At 38.9% G+C, this 20,132-nt stretch overlaps 2 protein-coding genes across 5 annotated transcripts in view; both read right to left on the reverse strand.

Moving 5' to 3' along the window:
- The window catches only part of dennd5a (DENN/MADD domain containing 5A), a 46,173-nt gene extending 35,730 nt beyond the window's left edge, over positions 1-10,443 (reverse strand). For 2 of the 4 annotated variants that reach the window (XM_077518390.1, XM_077518388.1), the window contains exons 1-3: positions 10,184-10,443; positions 1,493-1,564; positions 543-652 (exon numbers count right to left, since the gene is read on the reverse strand). In XM_077518390.1, coding sequence (XP_077374516.1) covers positions 543-652; positions 1,493-1,564; positions 10,184-10,283 — 282 coding nt within the window. In that variant the 5' untranslated portion in view covers positions 10,284-10,443. The remainder of the gene's footprint in view (positions 1-542; positions 653-1,492; positions 1,565-10,183) is intronic. The other 2 variants (XM_077518391.1, XM_077518389.1) reach the window with 1 other exon arrangement.
- A 1,233-nt stretch (positions 10,444-11,676) lies between these two features.
- On the reverse strand, positions 11,677-20,052 carry tmem41b (transmembrane protein 41B). The gene is made up of 7 exons (XM_077518410.1): positions 18,842-20,052; positions 18,240-18,357; positions 16,709-16,837; positions 16,283-16,376; positions 15,722-15,826; positions 13,860-13,998; positions 11,677-13,764 (listed from the first exon to the last, which is right to left on the reverse strand). Exons 1-7 carry the CDS (start codon positions 18,954-18,956, stop codon positions 13,595-13,597), a joined length of 870 nt encoding a protein of 289 aa, XP_077374536.1. The 5' UTR covers positions 18,957-20,052; the 3' UTR covers positions 11,677-13,594.
- Positions 20,053-20,132: the final 80 nt, after the last annotated feature.

The following is a 20,132-nucleotide window of genomic DNA, read 5'->3' on the forward strand; positions in this document are numbered from 1 at the left end:
TTTCTTTTGATAGGTTCCATGCTTTTAAAGCAATAGAACACAATATTCTGTGAGCCTTGCAAAATCAGTCAAAATCCAGTAAAACAGCCGGGAGCGAACGGGATTGCTTCTGTGAAAATGGCTGGGAGTGAATGAGTTAAAAGGGATCTTTGCTTTTTTCTTATACCTTTGATTAGGGACTTTTAAACAGCTTTAATTACGTGTTTTTTAAAATTTTTTTATTTTATTTTAAACTTCCTTATGTTACATGTTTTAAAGTTTGTTGAATAATTTATTAAGATTGTTATTGTATGTTCTTTTTAGTAAATTTTGTAACCTGTTTTCATTTATTTTTCTTCCTCTGAATGTTAACTCCTGTTTCTTGATGCTTATGTGTTGTCTTTCCTTGTGTAAAGCACATTGAGTTGCCTTGTGTATGAAATGTGCTATACAAATAAACTTGCCTTGCTTTGCCTTCTTGAATAAACAATTCTTAAAAAAAGAAAAAAAAAAAGAAAAAAAAAGAAAATCCATTGGGTGCATTGGCTGATTTGTGATCTTACCATGCCAACAGCATCCTGGTCAAACGGATTCCACTCGACATTGTCCGGGTAATGTGCAAGAACTTTGGATTTAAAGGTTCTTCGTAGGGGACTCTGCTCAAAATTCTCACCTGAAAAGGTGAAGAGGAAAAACAGGAAGTGAGGATAAAAAGGAGAGGGAGACTCAGCACAAATAATAGTCAGAGGTGCACAGGAAGTGGTTGATCAGTAGCAGGCGTAACTCTAGAGGGGAGAGAGTCAGTTAGCAATTTGGTCTACAAAGGAAGAGTGTATTGCGTCATATAAAGCTGCCATCTGCATTCCCAACTTGAAAAAAAAAAGCCAAATCAAACATTAATGGGCCATCTGATGATGTTCACCAGAAAATTAGAGAAAGGAAAACAAATGATAAAGTTCAAGATGCTTCCTGACAGCTTTAATGGCAATACACAGAAACACACAAAACAATCAGTCAACAACAGCCCGAACGGACTTTGATTTGAACCCAGAAACAAGCAAAAGTGATGCACACGCCAAGGCAGTACTGCAAAGTTCATACAGAGTTGGAGGGGGAGAGTAAACATTGACCAGGCAATACCAGCGCAGGCAGCACTGGATTTACCAGTGAGTGAGAGCGCAATGTGTGCAGTGTGTGCGCGAGCCCGCACAGGAAACAGCAGCAGTGATTGTCAAACATAAAGCTCATTGTTCAGCCGCTGCTTGGGGACGTGAGGAAGAGGGAGGAAGGAGAAGCTGGGAGGAGAAAATTGAACTCAAGAGTGTGCAAAAAATGAAAGGGCAAATCCCCACAATCTTTGAAAATAACAAGATACAAAAAATGGAGAAAAAAAAAGGGGGGGGGGGGGGGACTACTGAAGAATTTTCATAACCAGGTTAAAGGTTGAAGGTTGAGGGGTTAAAGCTTAGCAAGGGTTATAACGGGGAAGGAGTGTGTGTGTTGGGAGGGTTACCTTCATTTGCCCCTGCCAATTTTCCTCTGGCCCCATCTCTGAATTTAGTAGCCTCTATATACTGGCATAAAGCTACACAGCAAATAAAACAAAAATATCATTACAAGCCTGGTTGCGAGAACGGAGCACATCACTTCTCACACCCTGACGCCTTGTTGCATACAGACATGAGCTGGTTTTACCACTTCACACAAGCTGGTGGAAGTCAATATAGTGACTTTTATGACACCTTGTAATAGTGTATACATTTGTTTCCTCATGGCTTTCTTTTTGTGGAAAATTATATTGTACTCACAAATAAGGACTTTAGCCACGTTGCACAAGTACTTTCTGAGAAATTATGTAACATTTCAAGCCCATTTTGGCCACTGTGACCTCAAGCTAAAACATGTCAAGGTGGAGAGAAACTGTCACGAATATGGGCATCCAATCAGTGGACAGTCATGGGTTTGACTTCTGTGAATGGCTCTTCTTGTATAACCAACCCTGGAGCAGAGGAGCTGAGTGAAGTTATAGGAACAGAAAAAAATAGCTACACTAGAGCCAGTCAAAGCTTTTTGCTATCCACGCACAACACATAATGGCAAGACTATATTAGCAATTACTTCACTTATCCATGAATAAAATAATTAAGTTGGGGTGCATTATATTCTAATGTGTACAACACAAGAGTAATGGAAGCTCACGATTTCTAGTTCCCTTGAACTAGTGCTGCCATTGGGCCTCTCCTTTAGAATCATGCCTAATAAAGATTATAATTGAATATTTTCCCCTTGACTGTTTTACCGCAATGAAATGAGCTAAAACCCAAAGAGCCATCTCAAGGCTAGATTTTAAAACACTGTTACTTGCCACATTTGATAATAATGGTCAAGTAGTATTTTGTCATTTGTTTAAACAGTATATTAGAGTATAATGTCATAGAGTTGCTGATAATCCACCCAAATTACAATCACTAATGACTAGGGGGTGTGAATTGCCTAGTACCTGACGATTCGATTCGTATCACGATTCACAGGTCACGATTCGATTCGATACCGATTAATCCCGATACGAATTTATAAGTCGATTGTTGCGATTTTTTTCATTCAAATTTAGAAAATACTAATCAGTAAGCTTGTAGAGTGTAAGATTTATATGAAAATGTATTATTTATTTATCTGAAATTTCAGACTTATAGAGGTTGTAATCTGTTTCATGTTTGAACAGCATTAAAATAAAAATATTAAGGCTTAATGTTCCGTTCATATAACATTCTTCCATGCTCAAGGTGTGAATCCGAAGGGAAAAAAAATAAAAAAATAAAAAAATAAAGATTCTGCCGATTATTGAATCGATTCGAGAATCGCGCGATGTAGTATCGCGATATATCGCCGAATCGATTTTTTTTTTTAACACCCCTACTAATGACACAAGACCACGAGGGGGATGACCACACACTGCAGTTAACCCGAGTGATTGGATTTACTCTCTTTTCTAATCCTAACTGGATGGAAAGCTTGCGCTAATGTTATTCTGACCAGTAGGTGACACCGCATAGACATATGTGTGTGGGGGAGAGCACGTCCACTGTCTAATCTTCTTTCAACGCTGCAGTGCAAGAGATGTTGAGTGGAGACAGGAAATAGTGAGTGGATACTCGTAACAGATTCATTACACTAATAAAACCTTAAATCTTTAGGATTAAGAGAATTAATCTGTTTTCTTTCACCTCCACATTGGCCACGTGGACGAAACACACGAAAACTTGAAGCAATTATATAACCGGAGCAAATGCAAAACAATATGCCATGCCAAATTGATTACATGAAAGGTTAATCAAATCTGTATTCAGTGACACCGTGTATGCTACACATTGTAAAATCAGGAAGTAATAAAAGCACACACTGGCAGGAACTTGCAGCATAACGAAATAAGTAATCATGGTTTTAACAAAACAAATGATGTTGTACTGTATTTCACATTATCGCTGCATCCTAGTCACACGTTTCATGTTGAAACATAACACGCGTCGTTGCTGAGCCTCTGTTTTCATTTATTCATAGAAGACTGCACAGGTGTCACCTGTCTGAAACTCTCGGTTTCCATTTACTGTGTACTAGTTTCTACTATGTTATTCAAATATACACACTCAAGTAGATGTTTTTGCCACAAGAACAACCATAGAGTTGATGTTGAGAATTTTGGCAGGTGTTCTTTTTTTTTTTTTCCTGCACATTATGTCAAACATCTGAGATTGGAATTCAGTATTTGTAGACAATCACTTGGGTCTGATATCACAACAATCCTCACAGAGCATTAACATTTATTTGATTTTGTAACATTAACAGCAATGAGAGTATGTACTGTTAGCAGTAGGAGCAAAACATTACCAAGCTCTCAGTTTTACACCATCACCAATCCAGGAGCCACCCACTCTCTCTCTCTCTCTCTCTCTCTCTCTCTCTCTCTCTCTCTCTCTCTCTCTCTCTCTCTCTCTCTCTCTCTCTCTCTGAAATACATGCACCTGCTTAGTGTGGCATTCTCCCAACAATTTCAAGGAAAATACAGCTCTCACTCAACCAGTAAGAATTGTGAATTGTAGTTATGATAGTTACAAATAGTAATTGCTCAGCCACTTTGTTTTGTTGTGTCTTTGCTACCATGTATAGTATCTCCATATTGTGCCGACTTTTTAGCGCTGATCTTAGCACATCTCATGAAATCGGAAAACAAATAACATTAGCTGATATTAAGTGTTTAGGGTTACGTAGAAGAAACTAACAAATTACAAAGAACAAGTCCTTTCAAGCCTATAGCTTCTCCTGTTGGCAATCTTCACATAGCAGACAAATACCGATCACGTGATCAAGATTATCTAAACTACACATTAGCTCAACGGAAGGCATACGTATACAGCAGAATGATCATATGAGAGGACTTGTGCATTTATTAGCATTTGCTCCCATTGATGTTCCTAGTAAGTAAGCGGGGGTTTTCCTATGTACACAATTCAGAGGCGGCCACCTCCACCTAATTTGCTTGCCACCTCCATTTCTTTAGCACTGAACTGTTGACTAGATTTAGGAAGAGACACCAGCTGCTTGTCATGATAAATGCTATGTCATTTCACTTATTGACATAACTGGGCTGTAATTGGCCATAATCAAGAAGACACACTGAAGATTTGTCCAATCAGTGCCCACCCTTTACCCAACAGTAAGTATAAATCTTCCACAAAAGCATCAGCTAAACAAACCATGTGACACATGAATTTCAAGCTGTACAGAACTCAGTGGATTTTGACATGTTAATAAGACTCTCCAGACGCCCAGAAATATGTAATCCTGTGTTAGCTTTCCTTTGTTCAGCCAGTCATCCTCTCATCTGTTTGCTGATGAGGACTGGGTGGGGAGGTTTGTCTGTGAAATTCTAAAGGTTATTTAGCATTTGAATAAGCAGAGCCTGCATGTGAAGACACTTATGTGCCTGAGCGCCCCATTTTTCGGTGTTGCCTGTGAAGCTGAAGGGTCATACATATGCTAATCGAGGTCATCATGCACCAAAAAGAACACTCTGGTCACTTCTTTTACAGTATATAAATTAGAGATAAACAGATATGTTTTTTTTGCAGGGCCGATGCTGATGCAGATTATTAGTAGTCAAGGATAACCGATAACCGACATTTGAAGCTGATATTATCAGTAATAATTGGGGAGAAAATATTGGCGTCACAATTTTTGAAAATACAAATGCCAATCTTGACTTTGTTGTTTCAGACTTTTCAAAAAGTAGTTTGTTTTTTTTAAGACGATAGACATCCTTTTAAATTTCTCACAAAATGTTCAGGGAGCTCCCAAGGTTATCAGTATGTCTTAAAAAGTTCAATGGAAACTTAAACAACTGAATATGTAAACGCATATAAATGGGTTATCCCAAATCTTTCACAAACCGGAATTTTGACCTTAAACCAAATATTGACGGCAAGTAAACAAAATCACTAAAGTGCCTCTGATTAAGCTCAAATAAAGTTCAGCTGTTCTGGTTTGCGTCTCCAGCTTTTTTGTTCCCAGCAGAAATCTGAAGGTTTAAGAAATGCACTGAGTACTATTTTGAACTGTTCATAATTCCCTCCAACCTGCGTAAGGCCTTTTTCAAGCTGATGAGGGGGGGAAAAAAACGAGAGAGAAAAAAAAAAAACACAGCCCCTAATCATAATGCTGTCACCACCATGTTATGCTTCAATGTAGGTGATGAGCAGTGATGTGGTAGCACTAAATCTGGAATTATGGCTAAAAACCTGCACCTTGGTTTCATCAACCCATACCAAAATCCCCCAAACACATTTGGGAAAATGAGCTTTTATACCCACTGTACGTACCTTACTATAATTGTGGGGATGAGCAATGAAGAAACTCTGTGGTATTTAAAAACTTTCACTTTGAGACTTGTTTTCAAACGCAGTAGTGATACTCATAACGCAGCTGAGTACCTTTGGGAGTTTTTGGTCGGATAGCTCAATGTACAGTTAACAGGAATTTCCACCCAATTTCCTCCCTTCAACTCAAACTGAAACAATTGACGAGCGTAAACCACCTGTTTTTGACATGCAGTAAGTAGGACAACATGAGTGACGAGAACCCCGGATCTTACTCTGCTTTGTGCATAGCACATTTTACACCTTATATTTTAAAATCAAATGTGCAGCCAAGTTGCTGGACAGTACACTCCTCTTCCTTTGAAAATTTCAAGCAACATTTATGAGAATGATTGCATAAGATGCTTAAGACAAGCAACATCATTTAAAAAATCTGCCTTCCTGTCACTCTATATATAGAATCTGACTTCATATTTGTTGGCCTCGAGCACAGATATGTACTGAAAGCACGAATGGCAATCACACGCCAGCATTTTCACAGACTGCTAATGCAAGGTCGGAGCTTTTAAATGCATCCGCTGTGTTCAAAAGGCCTCACAAGTGGACAATGGTTGGTCTCAGGTAATACAGGCTCAATGCAGTTGAGGCCAGGGTGTCAATATCGTTTTTTGATTTGCATGAATTCAAAGAGGAACCTCATTGTAGTAATGGAAACAGGAAGCGTGCGTGTGGAGGTTGGTGTGAATCTTTGAAAGCTTACTGTGTGGGGTTAAGCGATATTGCGTCGGAAGGAACACTTTCACCAAGACTTTGACCTCCTGTACACTGACTCAACATGCAATTCACACTCGTATTGGACACGCTGGAATGGGGAGATAACGAGACTGAATATTTCTCAATCAGTGACTGACTTCCAGCATGTCATGGTGGTTTCTTAGTCTGAAAACTTTTACTAGAACTAGGCCAAAGGTTGGGATACAGTATTTAACAAAAGTTCTTTCAATAAATCGGGAGTCAATGGTCACAATTGAGAAAAAAAAAAAAAACCTGCATCCTGTACAGACTTCTCCATCAACATGGTTAAATGAAGATAACCGTGGCATTCCCCCCATTCAAACAATTTTCCTTATTTAATGACATATGCACCTCTCGTACATTATTTAGACCTTATTAAATGATCTATGCGTTGGCTGTAGTTTAGATTTACAGCTGACATTTGTGGTGTTTTACACTACATAATCGATCGCCATGCAATGGTGCCTTACTCAAAACACTGGATCGCATATCATCTTTCCTATTTGAAATAAATGGGAAACGTCATTAATCCGAACCATTCCCTCATAAAACACCAACATTTTTTCGAGAAATAATAAAATGTAGTAATGTTAACTTTTAAGTAAAAATCATTTTATACTTAAATAAGTTGTGCGATTCCTTCTTGGCCATCAAGCAGCAATACTAATAGTCACTTTTCACAGAGGATAAAGAATATATGCCTATGAGAATTGTTTTTAGCTGTTTACATGTGTTCAAATATCTGCTGCTTAAAACATCAATGCCTGTTTTGCTAACCTATCTGTCATTTTGCATCATGTGCTCACATTATTTTTAAACAAAAAACGACAGTGAACGATTCTTAAAAAAAATAATAATAATATCTGCCCAACTGCTGCTTGTTGTTAAGTTTGCTGGCACCATCTATTCTAGCACATGTAACTAAATTTTTTACTCGCAACTCAAAACAAAAGCATTGACCAAGCAATGCCTCTTACCTTGAGGAACTCTTAAGTCGTGTCACTTTTAAGTCAAGGAACCACTGTACTTAAATGACAAGATCAAATCCACACTTCCTTTAACAGAGTAGCTACACTGGTAGACATATGATTCAAAGTAGATTTCTATGCAAATTTGGAGGAAGCTGCATTTCAATCAGAAGATAGACAAGTCCATGCTTTTCCCTCTTCTTTAACACAGGCAAATTGTGCCACATGGGTTTAAAAATAAAAAACACTGTCACTTGAATCACATTGTATAAATTGCATCTGAAAACTGCTCAAGACAAATTACAGAAATATCACCTCTTCTCACTAAGCAGCATTAATTCTATGAGAAGGCCAATAACCTTCAAGCCCAATTAATTCCACCATAAATGACAGCACAGTTTTATTATAGTAAACTCTGCACTGTGCTGTCGCATGTTCCCTACATAGAAATGTAATTGACAACCTGAATGCCACGCGAGTTCTACTGTATTATGTTATCAACACCGTACCTTAGTAGCTAAATTAGAGTGTACGCCCTCTCAGTGTGTACTTCCAAGCGTTAATGATGAGGGTCAGCCAACTCCTTTTCATGGGCCAGGAAAATTTCCCATCCTTGCTCTTTTATTAACTTCCACACGTTGGCAACAATGAACTTGAGTTTGGCTGACTTTTTTGATGTGACTGAGCTTTATGCTTCCTACTTCAAGGCAGCGATGAAATTAAGGTCTTAAAATATAACTGTCATATTAGGACAATCAATCACTTCAAAGGTGCATTTAAAAAAAAAAAAAAAAAAAAAAAAGTGTAGCCTGGCAATCCACACCATGCTTCCCACCATCTTTAGAAAGTTTAATCTATCAGTTTGTTCCACCCGTTTCAAAGTTGTTGTATATCAAAACAGATCACCACATGACATCACGAATTATCACGTTTTTACAGCAAAAACTACACAAGTCATTCACTACTGTCTATGTTTGAGTAGCCATGTTGAATTTACTCTGTATCCACACACCGCTACTGTTTATGCAATATTGGCTCTTTTCACTGTCAGTTTGATAAGGTATGACCCGCCTCAGAAATGTGCTTTATGCCGACGGTGACCCGACTCATCCGCTGGTTACATTGATAAGTCTGGTTTCCAGGCTATTTAAAAAATAAATAAATAAAAAATCAGGAACAGAACATAGGGTTTAACACTCCAAGCGATGGCAAAACAATCTCAAAACATTTGGTCAGGTATTCATATTTTGATGAGTAGGCACATGTAGAATAAGCATTTGCATAAATAACTAAACTGCCAGTTTAAAAAAAATAATGGCTAGATGGATGATTAAGTTTTACATTGTTTACTTGGAAATTTAGTTACCAAACTTGTTATGTGCACAAGAGCCCAACACAAATCTGTGTTGGTGAGAGCTTTACCTCTTTCGCAGGTAATACATCCACCAGACCTCCTAAGTGTGACATATCAATATGTTTATTAGACAGCATAAGTACTGCACAGGTGTGCAAGGCCATTAGTCAGAAATCTGATCGATGCATTCAGCTCAAGAAAAACGGCAGCAAAACCAAAAATGTGTTTATATTTTTCTATAGCATGCTCATTTTGCTCATCTTATGCAGCCTAATATCAAAGTGAGACTTAACTATAACTGAATATATGTTGCATCATATACCTGTATTTTCTTTGTATTGACTGCAATATATTTGTGCATCTTGCTTTGCACTTTGAACGAGGCCTTATCAGGTTCAACTGCCGCTATCAAAATAAACTGACCAGACTGTGGCCACAAACACGCTCACAAAGAAAATATTTCACCACATTTGGGCCTAAAACGGGAATTGGCTCATGAAGTTTACAACATTGGGATCAGACTAAGGTGTTGCTTATGTTTTCCTTCAACACCTTGTTGTTCTCAGGAAAAAAAAAAAAAAACACATTAATAGAAACTCAAGCCTGGTGAATGTTGCAACAGACAGATGCACTACTTAAGAGACAAATGTTCTTAAAAAGCACTAACTAACCGGGATTATTGTGTTCTGAAAAAGACAAAGCTTTTGCTCTAAGGCACAGGACCAGATTTCCACACGTTTATGAATTATTACACGTTCAATACTGGCAATAACCTCCATGTGGTTGCTAATTGTTCTCGTCAATAACAAATCGGCAATGGTATCTTGATCTGAACTGCATATTACCCCACCGACCAACTATTATAAAATAATGTATATAACCGGTTCGATTGATTTTGACATGAAGAGTATTAAAAGCCACATGACATTTGAGGCTTTTAAATGGAAATGCGCAGAAGTCAGTAATCCCTCGCTCTGTGTCAAACACTGCAAACAAACAAGGCAGGAAAAGGACCAGAGCCAGGCCTAGCATTAACATTAGCACCATATATGCTATGATATAACTCACACACTGTGGGTTTGGAAGAAGAAAAATATCAGAGGCAGAGCAAATTTGTCCTAAAACGCAAAGGGTTGACCGAGTAGCATTCTTTTCCTTTCGTTCTGATCTTACAGGATCGGCCCAGAGAAAATGTCCTCGATGGCTAATGTGCTTACCGGAGAGTTCGTCTGGTTCCAGCCCGCTTTCAGTGTCCAGTCCGCAAACCACGAAATAATCTGCGAACCGACAGGAGACGGGACTGATGCCGGTGGTCATTTTGAGACTGGTCCGGTAGCTCCCTTTTCCCCGCGACAGGGAGCATATTAAGTGGAAGCGCAGAAGTGATTTGCGCCTGCCATCACCGATACTGTGTATGCAACCTGGTACGCACTACGCACTACTGCTAGCCTCCAAAATCACAACTGAACCCTTTACTCTACGGCTCACGATCGGTCCAGCAAATTTCCGGTTACTACCTTCCAAAATAAAACTACTTTTTTAAATAAACAACACAAAAAAAAACTTAAATCATAAATCACAATGTCAACAACAATAATCAACAACAATCAATGAATAACCAAAAACAAAATCATGCAGTCAACTCAACATTCAAACACTTTCAAGTCTATTTGGGGTCACATGAAAAACTGCACTCAGTCGCGCTTTGTCATCACATGAAAGAAAGAAAGAAAGAAAGAAAGAAAGAAAGAAAGAAAGAAAGAAAGAAAGAAAGAAAGAAAGAAAGAAAGAAAGAAAGAAAGAAAGAGTATTCTACTTGACCACACCCCATTGGCTGATTATTTTCTTTCATTTGAAATTTTCTAAACTTCCGGCTGACATCGAATTGCCTCTGACTTCACACACGTGTGTGAAGAGTTGCAGTCGAGCATATGCGTGTTATTAATCATCCGCAATGACTAAAGTCATGAAATGAATAAACCTGACAGTTACAGGCGGCTATTGCGCACAAAACCTACAATTCAGTATAATTTAGTTCCATTATTTTCAACAAAGTGGCATAATGATTACATTGGTGCCCCCCAGCATTGTATTTGCTATTCTAAAATGCATTTTAAAATTATTTTCTCAGCTCTCATTTAGCTCCCGGAGAGAAAAGAAAATCCTGGAAGTTCCGTGCCTGTGGCAGTCAGGACCACCCGAGGAGTAAAGTGATGGGATGTGATAGTATCACATCTCACATATGGAGAGTATCACATGATACTCTCCATACAAAACTGTCTACCAAACAAGCAACCAGCTTCTCCATTCAACTCGTTTATGTCTATCCACAAACTGTGGGTCGCCACACCAGTGCTATTTTTCTAATTAACACGTCACAGAAAATTTGTTGTCCTATGCAAAGTAGCTGGAACGGATTAATGGCATTTCATTAATTGATGCGAATGAAAAAAAAGCTTACTTGTACGGTTCAGATCATTACTGGTAAAGTGTGGCCACCTAGTGGGCTGTCTTAGTTTGCAAGAACTGTTTGCATGCACTGCTGCCCCGCATCAAGACGGAATGAGCAATGAGATTTTGCAAAACTATTTAAACAAAATCTTTAACACGCTTACAAAGGAAAAGAAACAAATATACTGTACATAGGCTTCATCCATTCCCACTATTGATATTCTGGAGATGATAAAAATGACATAAAGAGATGCCAGTGTTGACATATTGAGGCATAATTTATTAAGACATTTCATTCACCACTTGAATTACCCTGTAAAATAAAGCTTCCTTCTAAAGCCGATGAAACAAAACAAGTCCCAAAACTTTGATGAGGAACATATGTGACAGCAAATTCTCATGTTCATAAACTTTTACACAAAACAGGTGGTTTATCTACTTGTGTGCTTGTCTCATCATTCAAAATTCGGTCTTGGGAAGCTCTTACAGTAGTTAGCAGAAATCTATGTTAAGACATTTCATTGACCAAAAGGAATCAAATAAAAACTCTGATAATGTTATAAATAAAAAGCTTTAACAAGATTCAGCAAATATAAAAATGTTGCCTGCACGTTTACTTCATCAATGTTACTGTAGTACAGTTTATGATCAGTCCCCCCCCCCCAAAAAAAAAAACACGCACAAAATTAACAATGTGGTGAGCCTCATGAGGAAAATTCCGGGCCTTCCAAAAAAAATATATTTAAAAAAAAAGAAAAGTCATTTTAGTAAAATGCACACGTTAATCAAATTGCACTGTACTGGAGCTTTGTAGTGACTTGACATTCTATCCATCAGATGCAAATTAAGGGGGTCATGAATATGCGTACATGGTTTATGTTGTTATTTGCCCATTACAATGTCTAAAATCAGGGGCGAAAGACTAAAAACAAAACAACAGAAATAGTATGTGTATACAGGCGCATTTAGAGGTAGAAACTCATCAACAAAAGTTGCACTTCTTTACTCTTACGTACATTTTAATTCCCTCCTCTGCACTGTACATTTGATTAAATAAGCATCTGACATGACATTTAAAAACTGAACTTCACTTTCAACAGAGGTGACAGTGCGGCAGTTATTGCTTCCTTAAAGACAAAAATAAAACAGGAAAAAAAAATACTAAGACATGACTGGGAGTGAACATTGAGGTGCTACAAATAGGATGCTGATGTCATTCACTTGGGGGGGAATTCCACAGTGGTGCGCTTCACTCTGATGTTATTTTTAGCAAGCAGAAACACCATCACCAATTAGAAAGGAGGCCAATTGGAACCAATAGTGTTTTTCTAAAAAATAATTTTTTTAAATATAATATTTATGAAGCACTTTGCGCACCATGTGGTGTAGATAATGTGCTATATAAGTGCACTCCATAAGTTGAATAATATAATCCATTCACAACATCCTATAAGTAGTGCCTTTAAATCACTCTTAAATTAAATAATACACATTCTCTTACATAGAAGATGTTCTAGTTATAGAGCCCCTTATTTGGGGTGAGAGGGCATGTTTCTTGTGTGCACCGGAAGGTTTTTGTTGCGCTACTTTGTTTTTGCTGCGCACCAGAAAAAGGAAGTTTTCTTGTGAGCATGAGAAAGGCTCATGAGTGCACCAGAAAGTTTTCTCTTGAGCATTGGAAAGTTTTCTCGTGCACACAACAACGTAGCGTACCACAAAGTTTTCTTGGGTGCACCAGAAAATTTATCAAACGTGGCAGAAACTTTCTTGTGTTAGTTTTCTTGTGATAATTTTAACATGCGCATTAGAAAGTTTCTGGTCTGTCCCAGAAAGTTTTTTCATTTTCAGTAGAAAGTTTTCTCATATGCGCCAAAAACTCTCACACAGGCCAGAAACTCTCTCGTGCGCACCAGATACTATCTCAAGCACACCAGAAACATGTTGTCCCTTTAGAGGCTCTGTAGGATGTGCCACGATCAACAAGGTAAGTATGTGCGCGACATCAGGAACAAGCCACCAATGTGCGTACCATGCGGCCAAGCCATGTTTGTCGTATTTTCTGCTGGGGGAGAACAGCTGTGAGCGACAGGCGCACGTTCCTGAGGCGAAAGGATTGGGGTGGGGTTTACTGTGAGTTGGGCTCAGCCTGTAGATCAGGTGCCGAAGTCTTTTGTGGTCTACTCTAATTTCTGCTGCAGCTTTTTCTGGAAGCACACAGGCAAGATGGAGAGCACAGCGAGGACGGCCAGCACAGCCAGAGAGTTCCAGGACACGGCTTCGCCGGCGGTGGTTAGTTTGTACAGTGTTGTACCCGCGTTGATGGCTACGAAAGATGGCGGCGCCACACCTGCGAATAACATGGGCAAATTCTTTCAAATAAACTCAATACCAAATGTTTTTTTTTTAGCACAATATACGAAGAAGGAATCCAAAACACATTACCCAAAAATGTTCCAACGAAGAAAACCCGGAGTGGTACATTGATGACAGGTGACGTGATGTTTATGAACCAGTTAGGAAGAAAGGGAGTTATCCTCAGGAAAATGATGTAATTGATTAAATGGTCTCTGTGTTTATCCACCTGCCAGTGAAAAACAAAATGTCAAAAGATAGATGTTTGAATTAACAGCAATTTTAATGACTGGTTGGATAAAGCAGGGGGCTCCAACTCTTTTACAATAATGCCAAGGTCAGACTACACGATTTTTTTGTCTTACACGATAGTTGCACTGTTACGTTACCCGATAAATTCGCTCCGTGTCGTGGATGGGGCGTGTAGTCACACTACAAGTCTAAACGCGACAAGACACCAGCCGATTATCGCATGTTGTCTTGCCAAGAGAGACGCGCCGGCCACTGTTTGTCGGGGAGGTGGGACAAAAAAATTAAAAAAGAGGCACGGATAGGGAGTGTTCGCGTGAATGGATATATATATATATATATATATGTGCTCTATTCACGTCGCCGTTGCCTGACTATGGGTTGCATGGAGGCGTGCGCGCATACATGCATGCATGCATGCATACATACATAGATACATGCATGCATACATACATACATACATGCATGCATACATGCATTCATACATACATTAAAAGAGCTATAAAGTGCTGTTCAGTCAGTGTGTGATTGACGTTTCGCTCCCTCTCGCTATTGGTCAATGCTGTGGAACCAAACGGACGACGACGTAGGTATGTCACATTGTGTGTCAAGACGAGCAAAAATTCTAACATGCTAGACTTTCGTCGTGATGGTCGTGAACCGTCCCGGACAACAGGCGACCAATCGTTGAACGTGTCACACTACACGGGCGACGCTACGTCAAGACAACCCAAAATCGTTTACGACATCCCCCGTTTGTCCGCGACACGTCGGTCGGGCTAAAATCGGGCTGTTTTCGTGTAGTCTGACCAAGGCATAAGTAGCACCTCAAAAATAATTATTGGCTCTCCAACATATAATTAAAAAAAATCATCCCAAACATAGTACCTAGATTAAAAATTTAAAAACAGTTTTTCAATATTAAATTCGGATGTAGTGTGATAAAAAGTTCAATACAGCGGTACCTTGACTCACAAGTTTAATTCTTTTCAGGACCACGCTCAGAACACAAAACATCTTTTACAATTTAAATGAATGGAAATGCAGTTAATCTGTTCCAGCCCAGCATAACAAAATAAAATTTTTTTAAAAAAAACGTTTTAAAAAAAGTAGATACAGTAGTATGTTGTACTTTATAAAACAAAGTTGCTTCATGGTCCTTCTGGTGTGCACGCCTTGGCCCTCTGAGGGCAGAAACACAAAATACACGAAGAGAAGGGTCACACAACCATTTGACTCAGTAAGCTGCAATATTACTTTTGTAGAGGTTAAAGAATATTACTTGCCTAAAGTTTTATAACTACTGCAAAACAGATGCTAGCTTTATTAACCTGTCTACTGCATTTTACATTTTCTGTTAGCATTAAGCTAGGAGCCTTTCATACGTTATACTAGTTTTTGATAACGTTTAATTGTCTGTTTTGTTTAGTTTTACAGGAAACTTACACTTGGAAAGACAAACAAACAGCTTTTATTCTTTAAACAAAAAAACAAAACAAAACAAAAAAAAACAAAAAAAGCAAAGGTCAGGTCACTCACTCAGTTCCACTGTATGACTGGACCCAACAGACTTTTTCCACATAACACAAGAGGGAGCCCACGTGCACCACACTTCAAAAATTACAGGGCAAGTGCTCTATTTATAAATATGTCATATGCATGCACCCCCACCGATAATCCCTTTCAGTCACAATTATTCTTACCTGCTGTGACCACTTTTGGGCTTTTTCCGTGAGATATTTGTACACTATGGGTCGGCCCACCAAGTAGGACAGCATGTAGCAAAAGGAAGCACCCAAACCAGAGCACTGCCACGACACAAACATAAATTAGAATGACAGGTGCATTTTTCATCCTTAGACAAGTGACTGAGAAACTATAGGTTCCTCCTGGCTGCCGGGGGACACAAGGAAGTATAGTACACAACTTTTGACAAAGTAAATGGAATAATGCAGACTGTATCAATCCCACTGCGGCACAAAAAATATATACAATAGGTTTAATTACCTACTTTCTTTGTAACATTTTCTTCCCAAATAGCCACCAGATTTCAGTTTGTAATTATGCTAATAATAAAAACTAAAATGAACGATACAGTGGCTGATTTTTTTTTCCTCCCACACAAGAGAACTACCAGTAAAATGTCTGTCTTTACATAACTGCAGAATGTAGCCAGACAGACATTTTCTGAATTGTCCTAAACGAAAATGGGTAACTATGAATCCAATGTGATACTAATAAAACAATTTATTTTTATTACTCACCAAGCAGACTAAGAAGAGAGCCAGGGGGAATGGGTAAAGGTATCCAGACAGGATGCTGAGGAAAATCGATCCAGGGATTGCAAAGGTCTGAAGGCTAATGGAAAGTGTCAAGGTATATAATCTCTATAAAGACGTTAAATAGAGTACAGTATAATACATTCAGATATACATGGAGACGGTCACAACTGGCTCTGCTGCCATAATATTAGTCATTCTTTGCAGAATATAACTTGAAGGCCTCTAAACCAGCAGGGCAGTCAAAATCTATGCTAATTTTGTTAGCTTATGGCATTCTTCTTTGTTAGGGTTACGCTTAACAGATGTGACTTAGACACTGTTGATACAAGAGTGAAAAAAGACAAAAGAAAAAAAAAATCTCAAAAACACAAACTGTTACAATTGGTGTCCTTCACCACCTGAGGATACAAAACATATGTTGCAAAATAGGCCACCAACACCTGGCTGTAGTAGGTGTCTTTGTATTTGGACAATACAATTCCCAAAGCTTTGGCATCGTCCATGTCTTTGGGTATCTTGATTTTCTCCATTTCATCACTGGAAGAAAAATGAACAATAAGCATTTTTTGCTTGTCCTTTAAATTGATCATTGATTCGTCATTTTAGAGTGGAAACATTGATTCCACACTGAAGCTATTCCAGACTCTTCATTCAAAATTTACTCTGTGCATTCTATGTGCTATTGTAAAAAGACTCATACTGCACAATACATTTATTGCAGTGAAATGAAATGTTTGCACTGACCCATCCTAAAAAAAAGGAAACACCCATGCCTGATTCAGCAGACAGACTGGCACATCCATCCATCCATCCATCCATTTTCTTGACCGCTTATTCCTCACAAGGGTCGCGGGGGCTGCTGGCGCCTATCTCAGCTCTGGGCAGTAGGCAGGGGACCACCCTGGACTGGTTGCCAACCAATCGCAGGGCACACAGAGACAAACAACCATCCACACTCACATGCACACCTAGGGACAATTCGGAGCGTCCAATTAACCTGCCATGCATGTCTTTGGAATGTGGGAGGAGACCGGAGTACCGGGGAAGACCCACGCAGGCACGGGGAGAACATGCAAACTCCACCCAGGAAGGTCCGAGCCTGGACTCGAACCGGAGACCTCAGAACTGGGAAGCAGACGTGCTAACCACTCGACTACCGTGCCGCCCAGACTGGCACAAACACAGTTAAACTGAACAGAACACCAATTTATCATTATAAAAAAAAATGGCACTTTGACATGAACTACAAATGTAGTGTGAGATAGAAATATTCAGCTAAGGCTGCAGCAATAACACATTTGCTCAACCAATGAGCGACTAGCAGTGTAGTGCAACTACTTATAAAGTTGAAATTCTTTCAAATATTTAAAAAAGAAAAACATCTAAAGCAGCTGTTCCCAAACTTTTTACACCAAGTACCAACTAAAATAAATAAATAAATACTTGGCTCTCCAGGTACCATCACAATGACTAACAATAAAACTAGAATGTATTGCACATAAACTCCACCTAAATAAATGTCTGAAATCAAACAGTCCAAGACTAAATGTAAATTTATTGTACATGAAAGTTAAATAATACACCTGAAGTGCACTTAACAAATGTGCTTACTGTACTGGATTGCATTTAATCTACCGATTCTGATTGTACACCTACAAGGAGCATGCATACCACAACTCTGAGAACCACTGATCGAAAGCAATTTCATCACATTTTTAATGACGATAATTAGCTGGCTTTCTAGACAGTGTTCTTTCCAAAAAACAATTGGGCTGACCTCATTTTTTGGACACCTGCTTCAGAGGACAATAAGCAAGACATTATATGTAGAACACATTACCGGTCGATATGTTACCACCACGGTACACACAGAGGCAAGAACACATAGCCACAAATTCAGAAACTGTGTGGATTATCATGGCAATCAAAAGCTACTTACTCTGGAAGCTCTGGGAAGTTCCTATAAACAAGGTACATTAATGAGGCTGAGCAGGTGAAGATGGCAAAGAGAATGAAGAGAGACATTCGTGTCGAGCTCTTTGCAGCATGATGGCTGTCTGTGAGGAAAGGACAATAACAATTTGCATAATTTAAATGAATATACACACTTAAATGACTTAAATATTGACTACTGTAAATTACATCACGTCGTATCCCAAGATGCAAAGTAACTTGACGAAAGCATTTGAATGAATGTATGATTAAAGCGTTTGAAGTCGAGTTTCAATGTTTAAAAAAATAAATAAAATAAAATAAAATAAAAAACAAAAAAAACGAATTTCGCAATGGCACTGAGTCACAACTTAACCGGTACGCTGATCGTCACGTGACAGTGACAAGAAACTGCATCATGACAACACTAGTTTTGCTAAGCTAACAGAGCGTTCAAATTGTCCTTCGCTGCATTCACCAAGCCGAACGGAGCCAAAACTAAATCATCTACTTCAGCGCTAACTTGGGCAGACTAGAAATTCCGTGTGGGTTAATATTTAAGCCTTTAATGCTAGATTTCATATCTTAAATTAGCCACGACAAGCCTACCTGTCAATGCTATGGGGTCCTTAGCATTAGCTTTCACGTCCCCCTGTGACAAAACCAAGTCGCCGTTGTCTCCTCTATCCCTCCGCTTTGTGGCCATTTTCTGGGATAACACCATTCCGTCCCTCGAGTGCCGATTGAGCCGGCAGAAAAATAGATACCGATACACTACCGGTGGGATGACACGTTACACCGGACGAACCTTTCCCTTCGCTTCCAGTGCATACCGCGTACAATCGACAACAGCGCCTCCGGCTGGATCACATTGTTCCTACATCCATTGACATGATCGCATTTGGCTGGGTAGCGCCATCACGGAATACTTTGATTACGCCCAAATAGGGCGCCACTCATTTTAAAGGTCCATGTACTAGTAGTTCGCTGTTTGTCCTCAATAGTAATAAGAAAATTTGCCTCACTAGTAGAATGACTGTTCTACTAATTATGCCTCACTAATTGTCCTACCACTATGCAAAAATTGTCCTACTGTAGTTGTTCTATATACTGTAAATCTCAAATTCAATGTACACTATAGAAGAACGACTGTATCTACTAGACTAGTAATGATATTTTTCCTCCGTTAATGCCTTCCACCACTGTATGACATTTTTGCGCACTATAACAACTTTGGCATACTAGAGTACAACAACTACAGGTCACTACTAGTGAGATAAATCTACTAGTGGTGAGCGTGATTTTGGTGTAAGTAGAGGATCCAGGAGGCTAGTAGTGCCTAACATGTACTAGTTGGACCAAGTAGTGTTACTAGCGCATCATAGTCGTTTACTAGTTGTTTACCCCCCATTGTGCTAAATTATCAAAAAGGATAATGACTGATACATAGAGGGGCTGCGAAAATAAATTTATAAATATATTTTAGAGCAACTGCGATCTTAACTGGGGCTACACAGAGGCGATCCCAAGGTGATTTTAAAATTTGGGAAGGGAATGATGGAGATTTTTCTTTTATAGAATAATATTTGGAATGTGGACAAAAAATGTCCCGAATATTTGGAATGTTTAATATTTGATTCAATTGAGAAATGCAGAAGTAACCTATTCGAATGTCATACATAATGACAGAATAATAGTAATAAAGAATTGAAATAACGTTAATGCATAATGCCTACCGGTACTTCTATTTACTTTACTGTCTAACCTTCGATATGAAGCCCTACGACTAGAGGCAAACACCCTCTGACTACCCAACTGTTCTTTGCTTCAAGGTGGCATCTAGTATTTTCACAGGACACTTTACAATGGCATCATGAAGGATATTACATCACTAATTTTG

Source organism: Festucalex cinctus, chromosome 4, assembly GCF_051991245.1.
Source record: "Festucalex cinctus isolate MCC-2025b chromosome 4, RoL_Fcin_1.0, whole genome shotgun sequence".
In the NCBI taxonomy this organism is placed as follows: domain Eukaryota; kingdom Metazoa; phylum Chordata; class Actinopteri; order Syngnathiformes; family Syngnathidae; genus Festucalex; species Festucalex cinctus.

What these genes read in the sequence shown, in the direction of transcription:
- tmem41b (XM_077518410.1), bottom strand. Translation starts at nt 18,956, where the DNA reads ATGGTGTTATCCCAGAAAATGGCCACAAAGCGGAGGGATAGAGGAGAC. An exon ending in GGACCCCATAGCATTGACAG is followed by an intron (nt 18,358 to 18,841) that starts GTAGGCTTGTCG and finishes CTTTCCTCACAG; the next exon opens with ACAGCCATCATGCTGCAAAG. An exon ending in TATTTTGCAACATATGTTTT is followed by an intron (nt 16,377 to 16,708) that starts GTATCCTCAGGT and finishes ACTTTCCATTAG; the next exon opens with CCTTCAGACCTTTGCAATCC.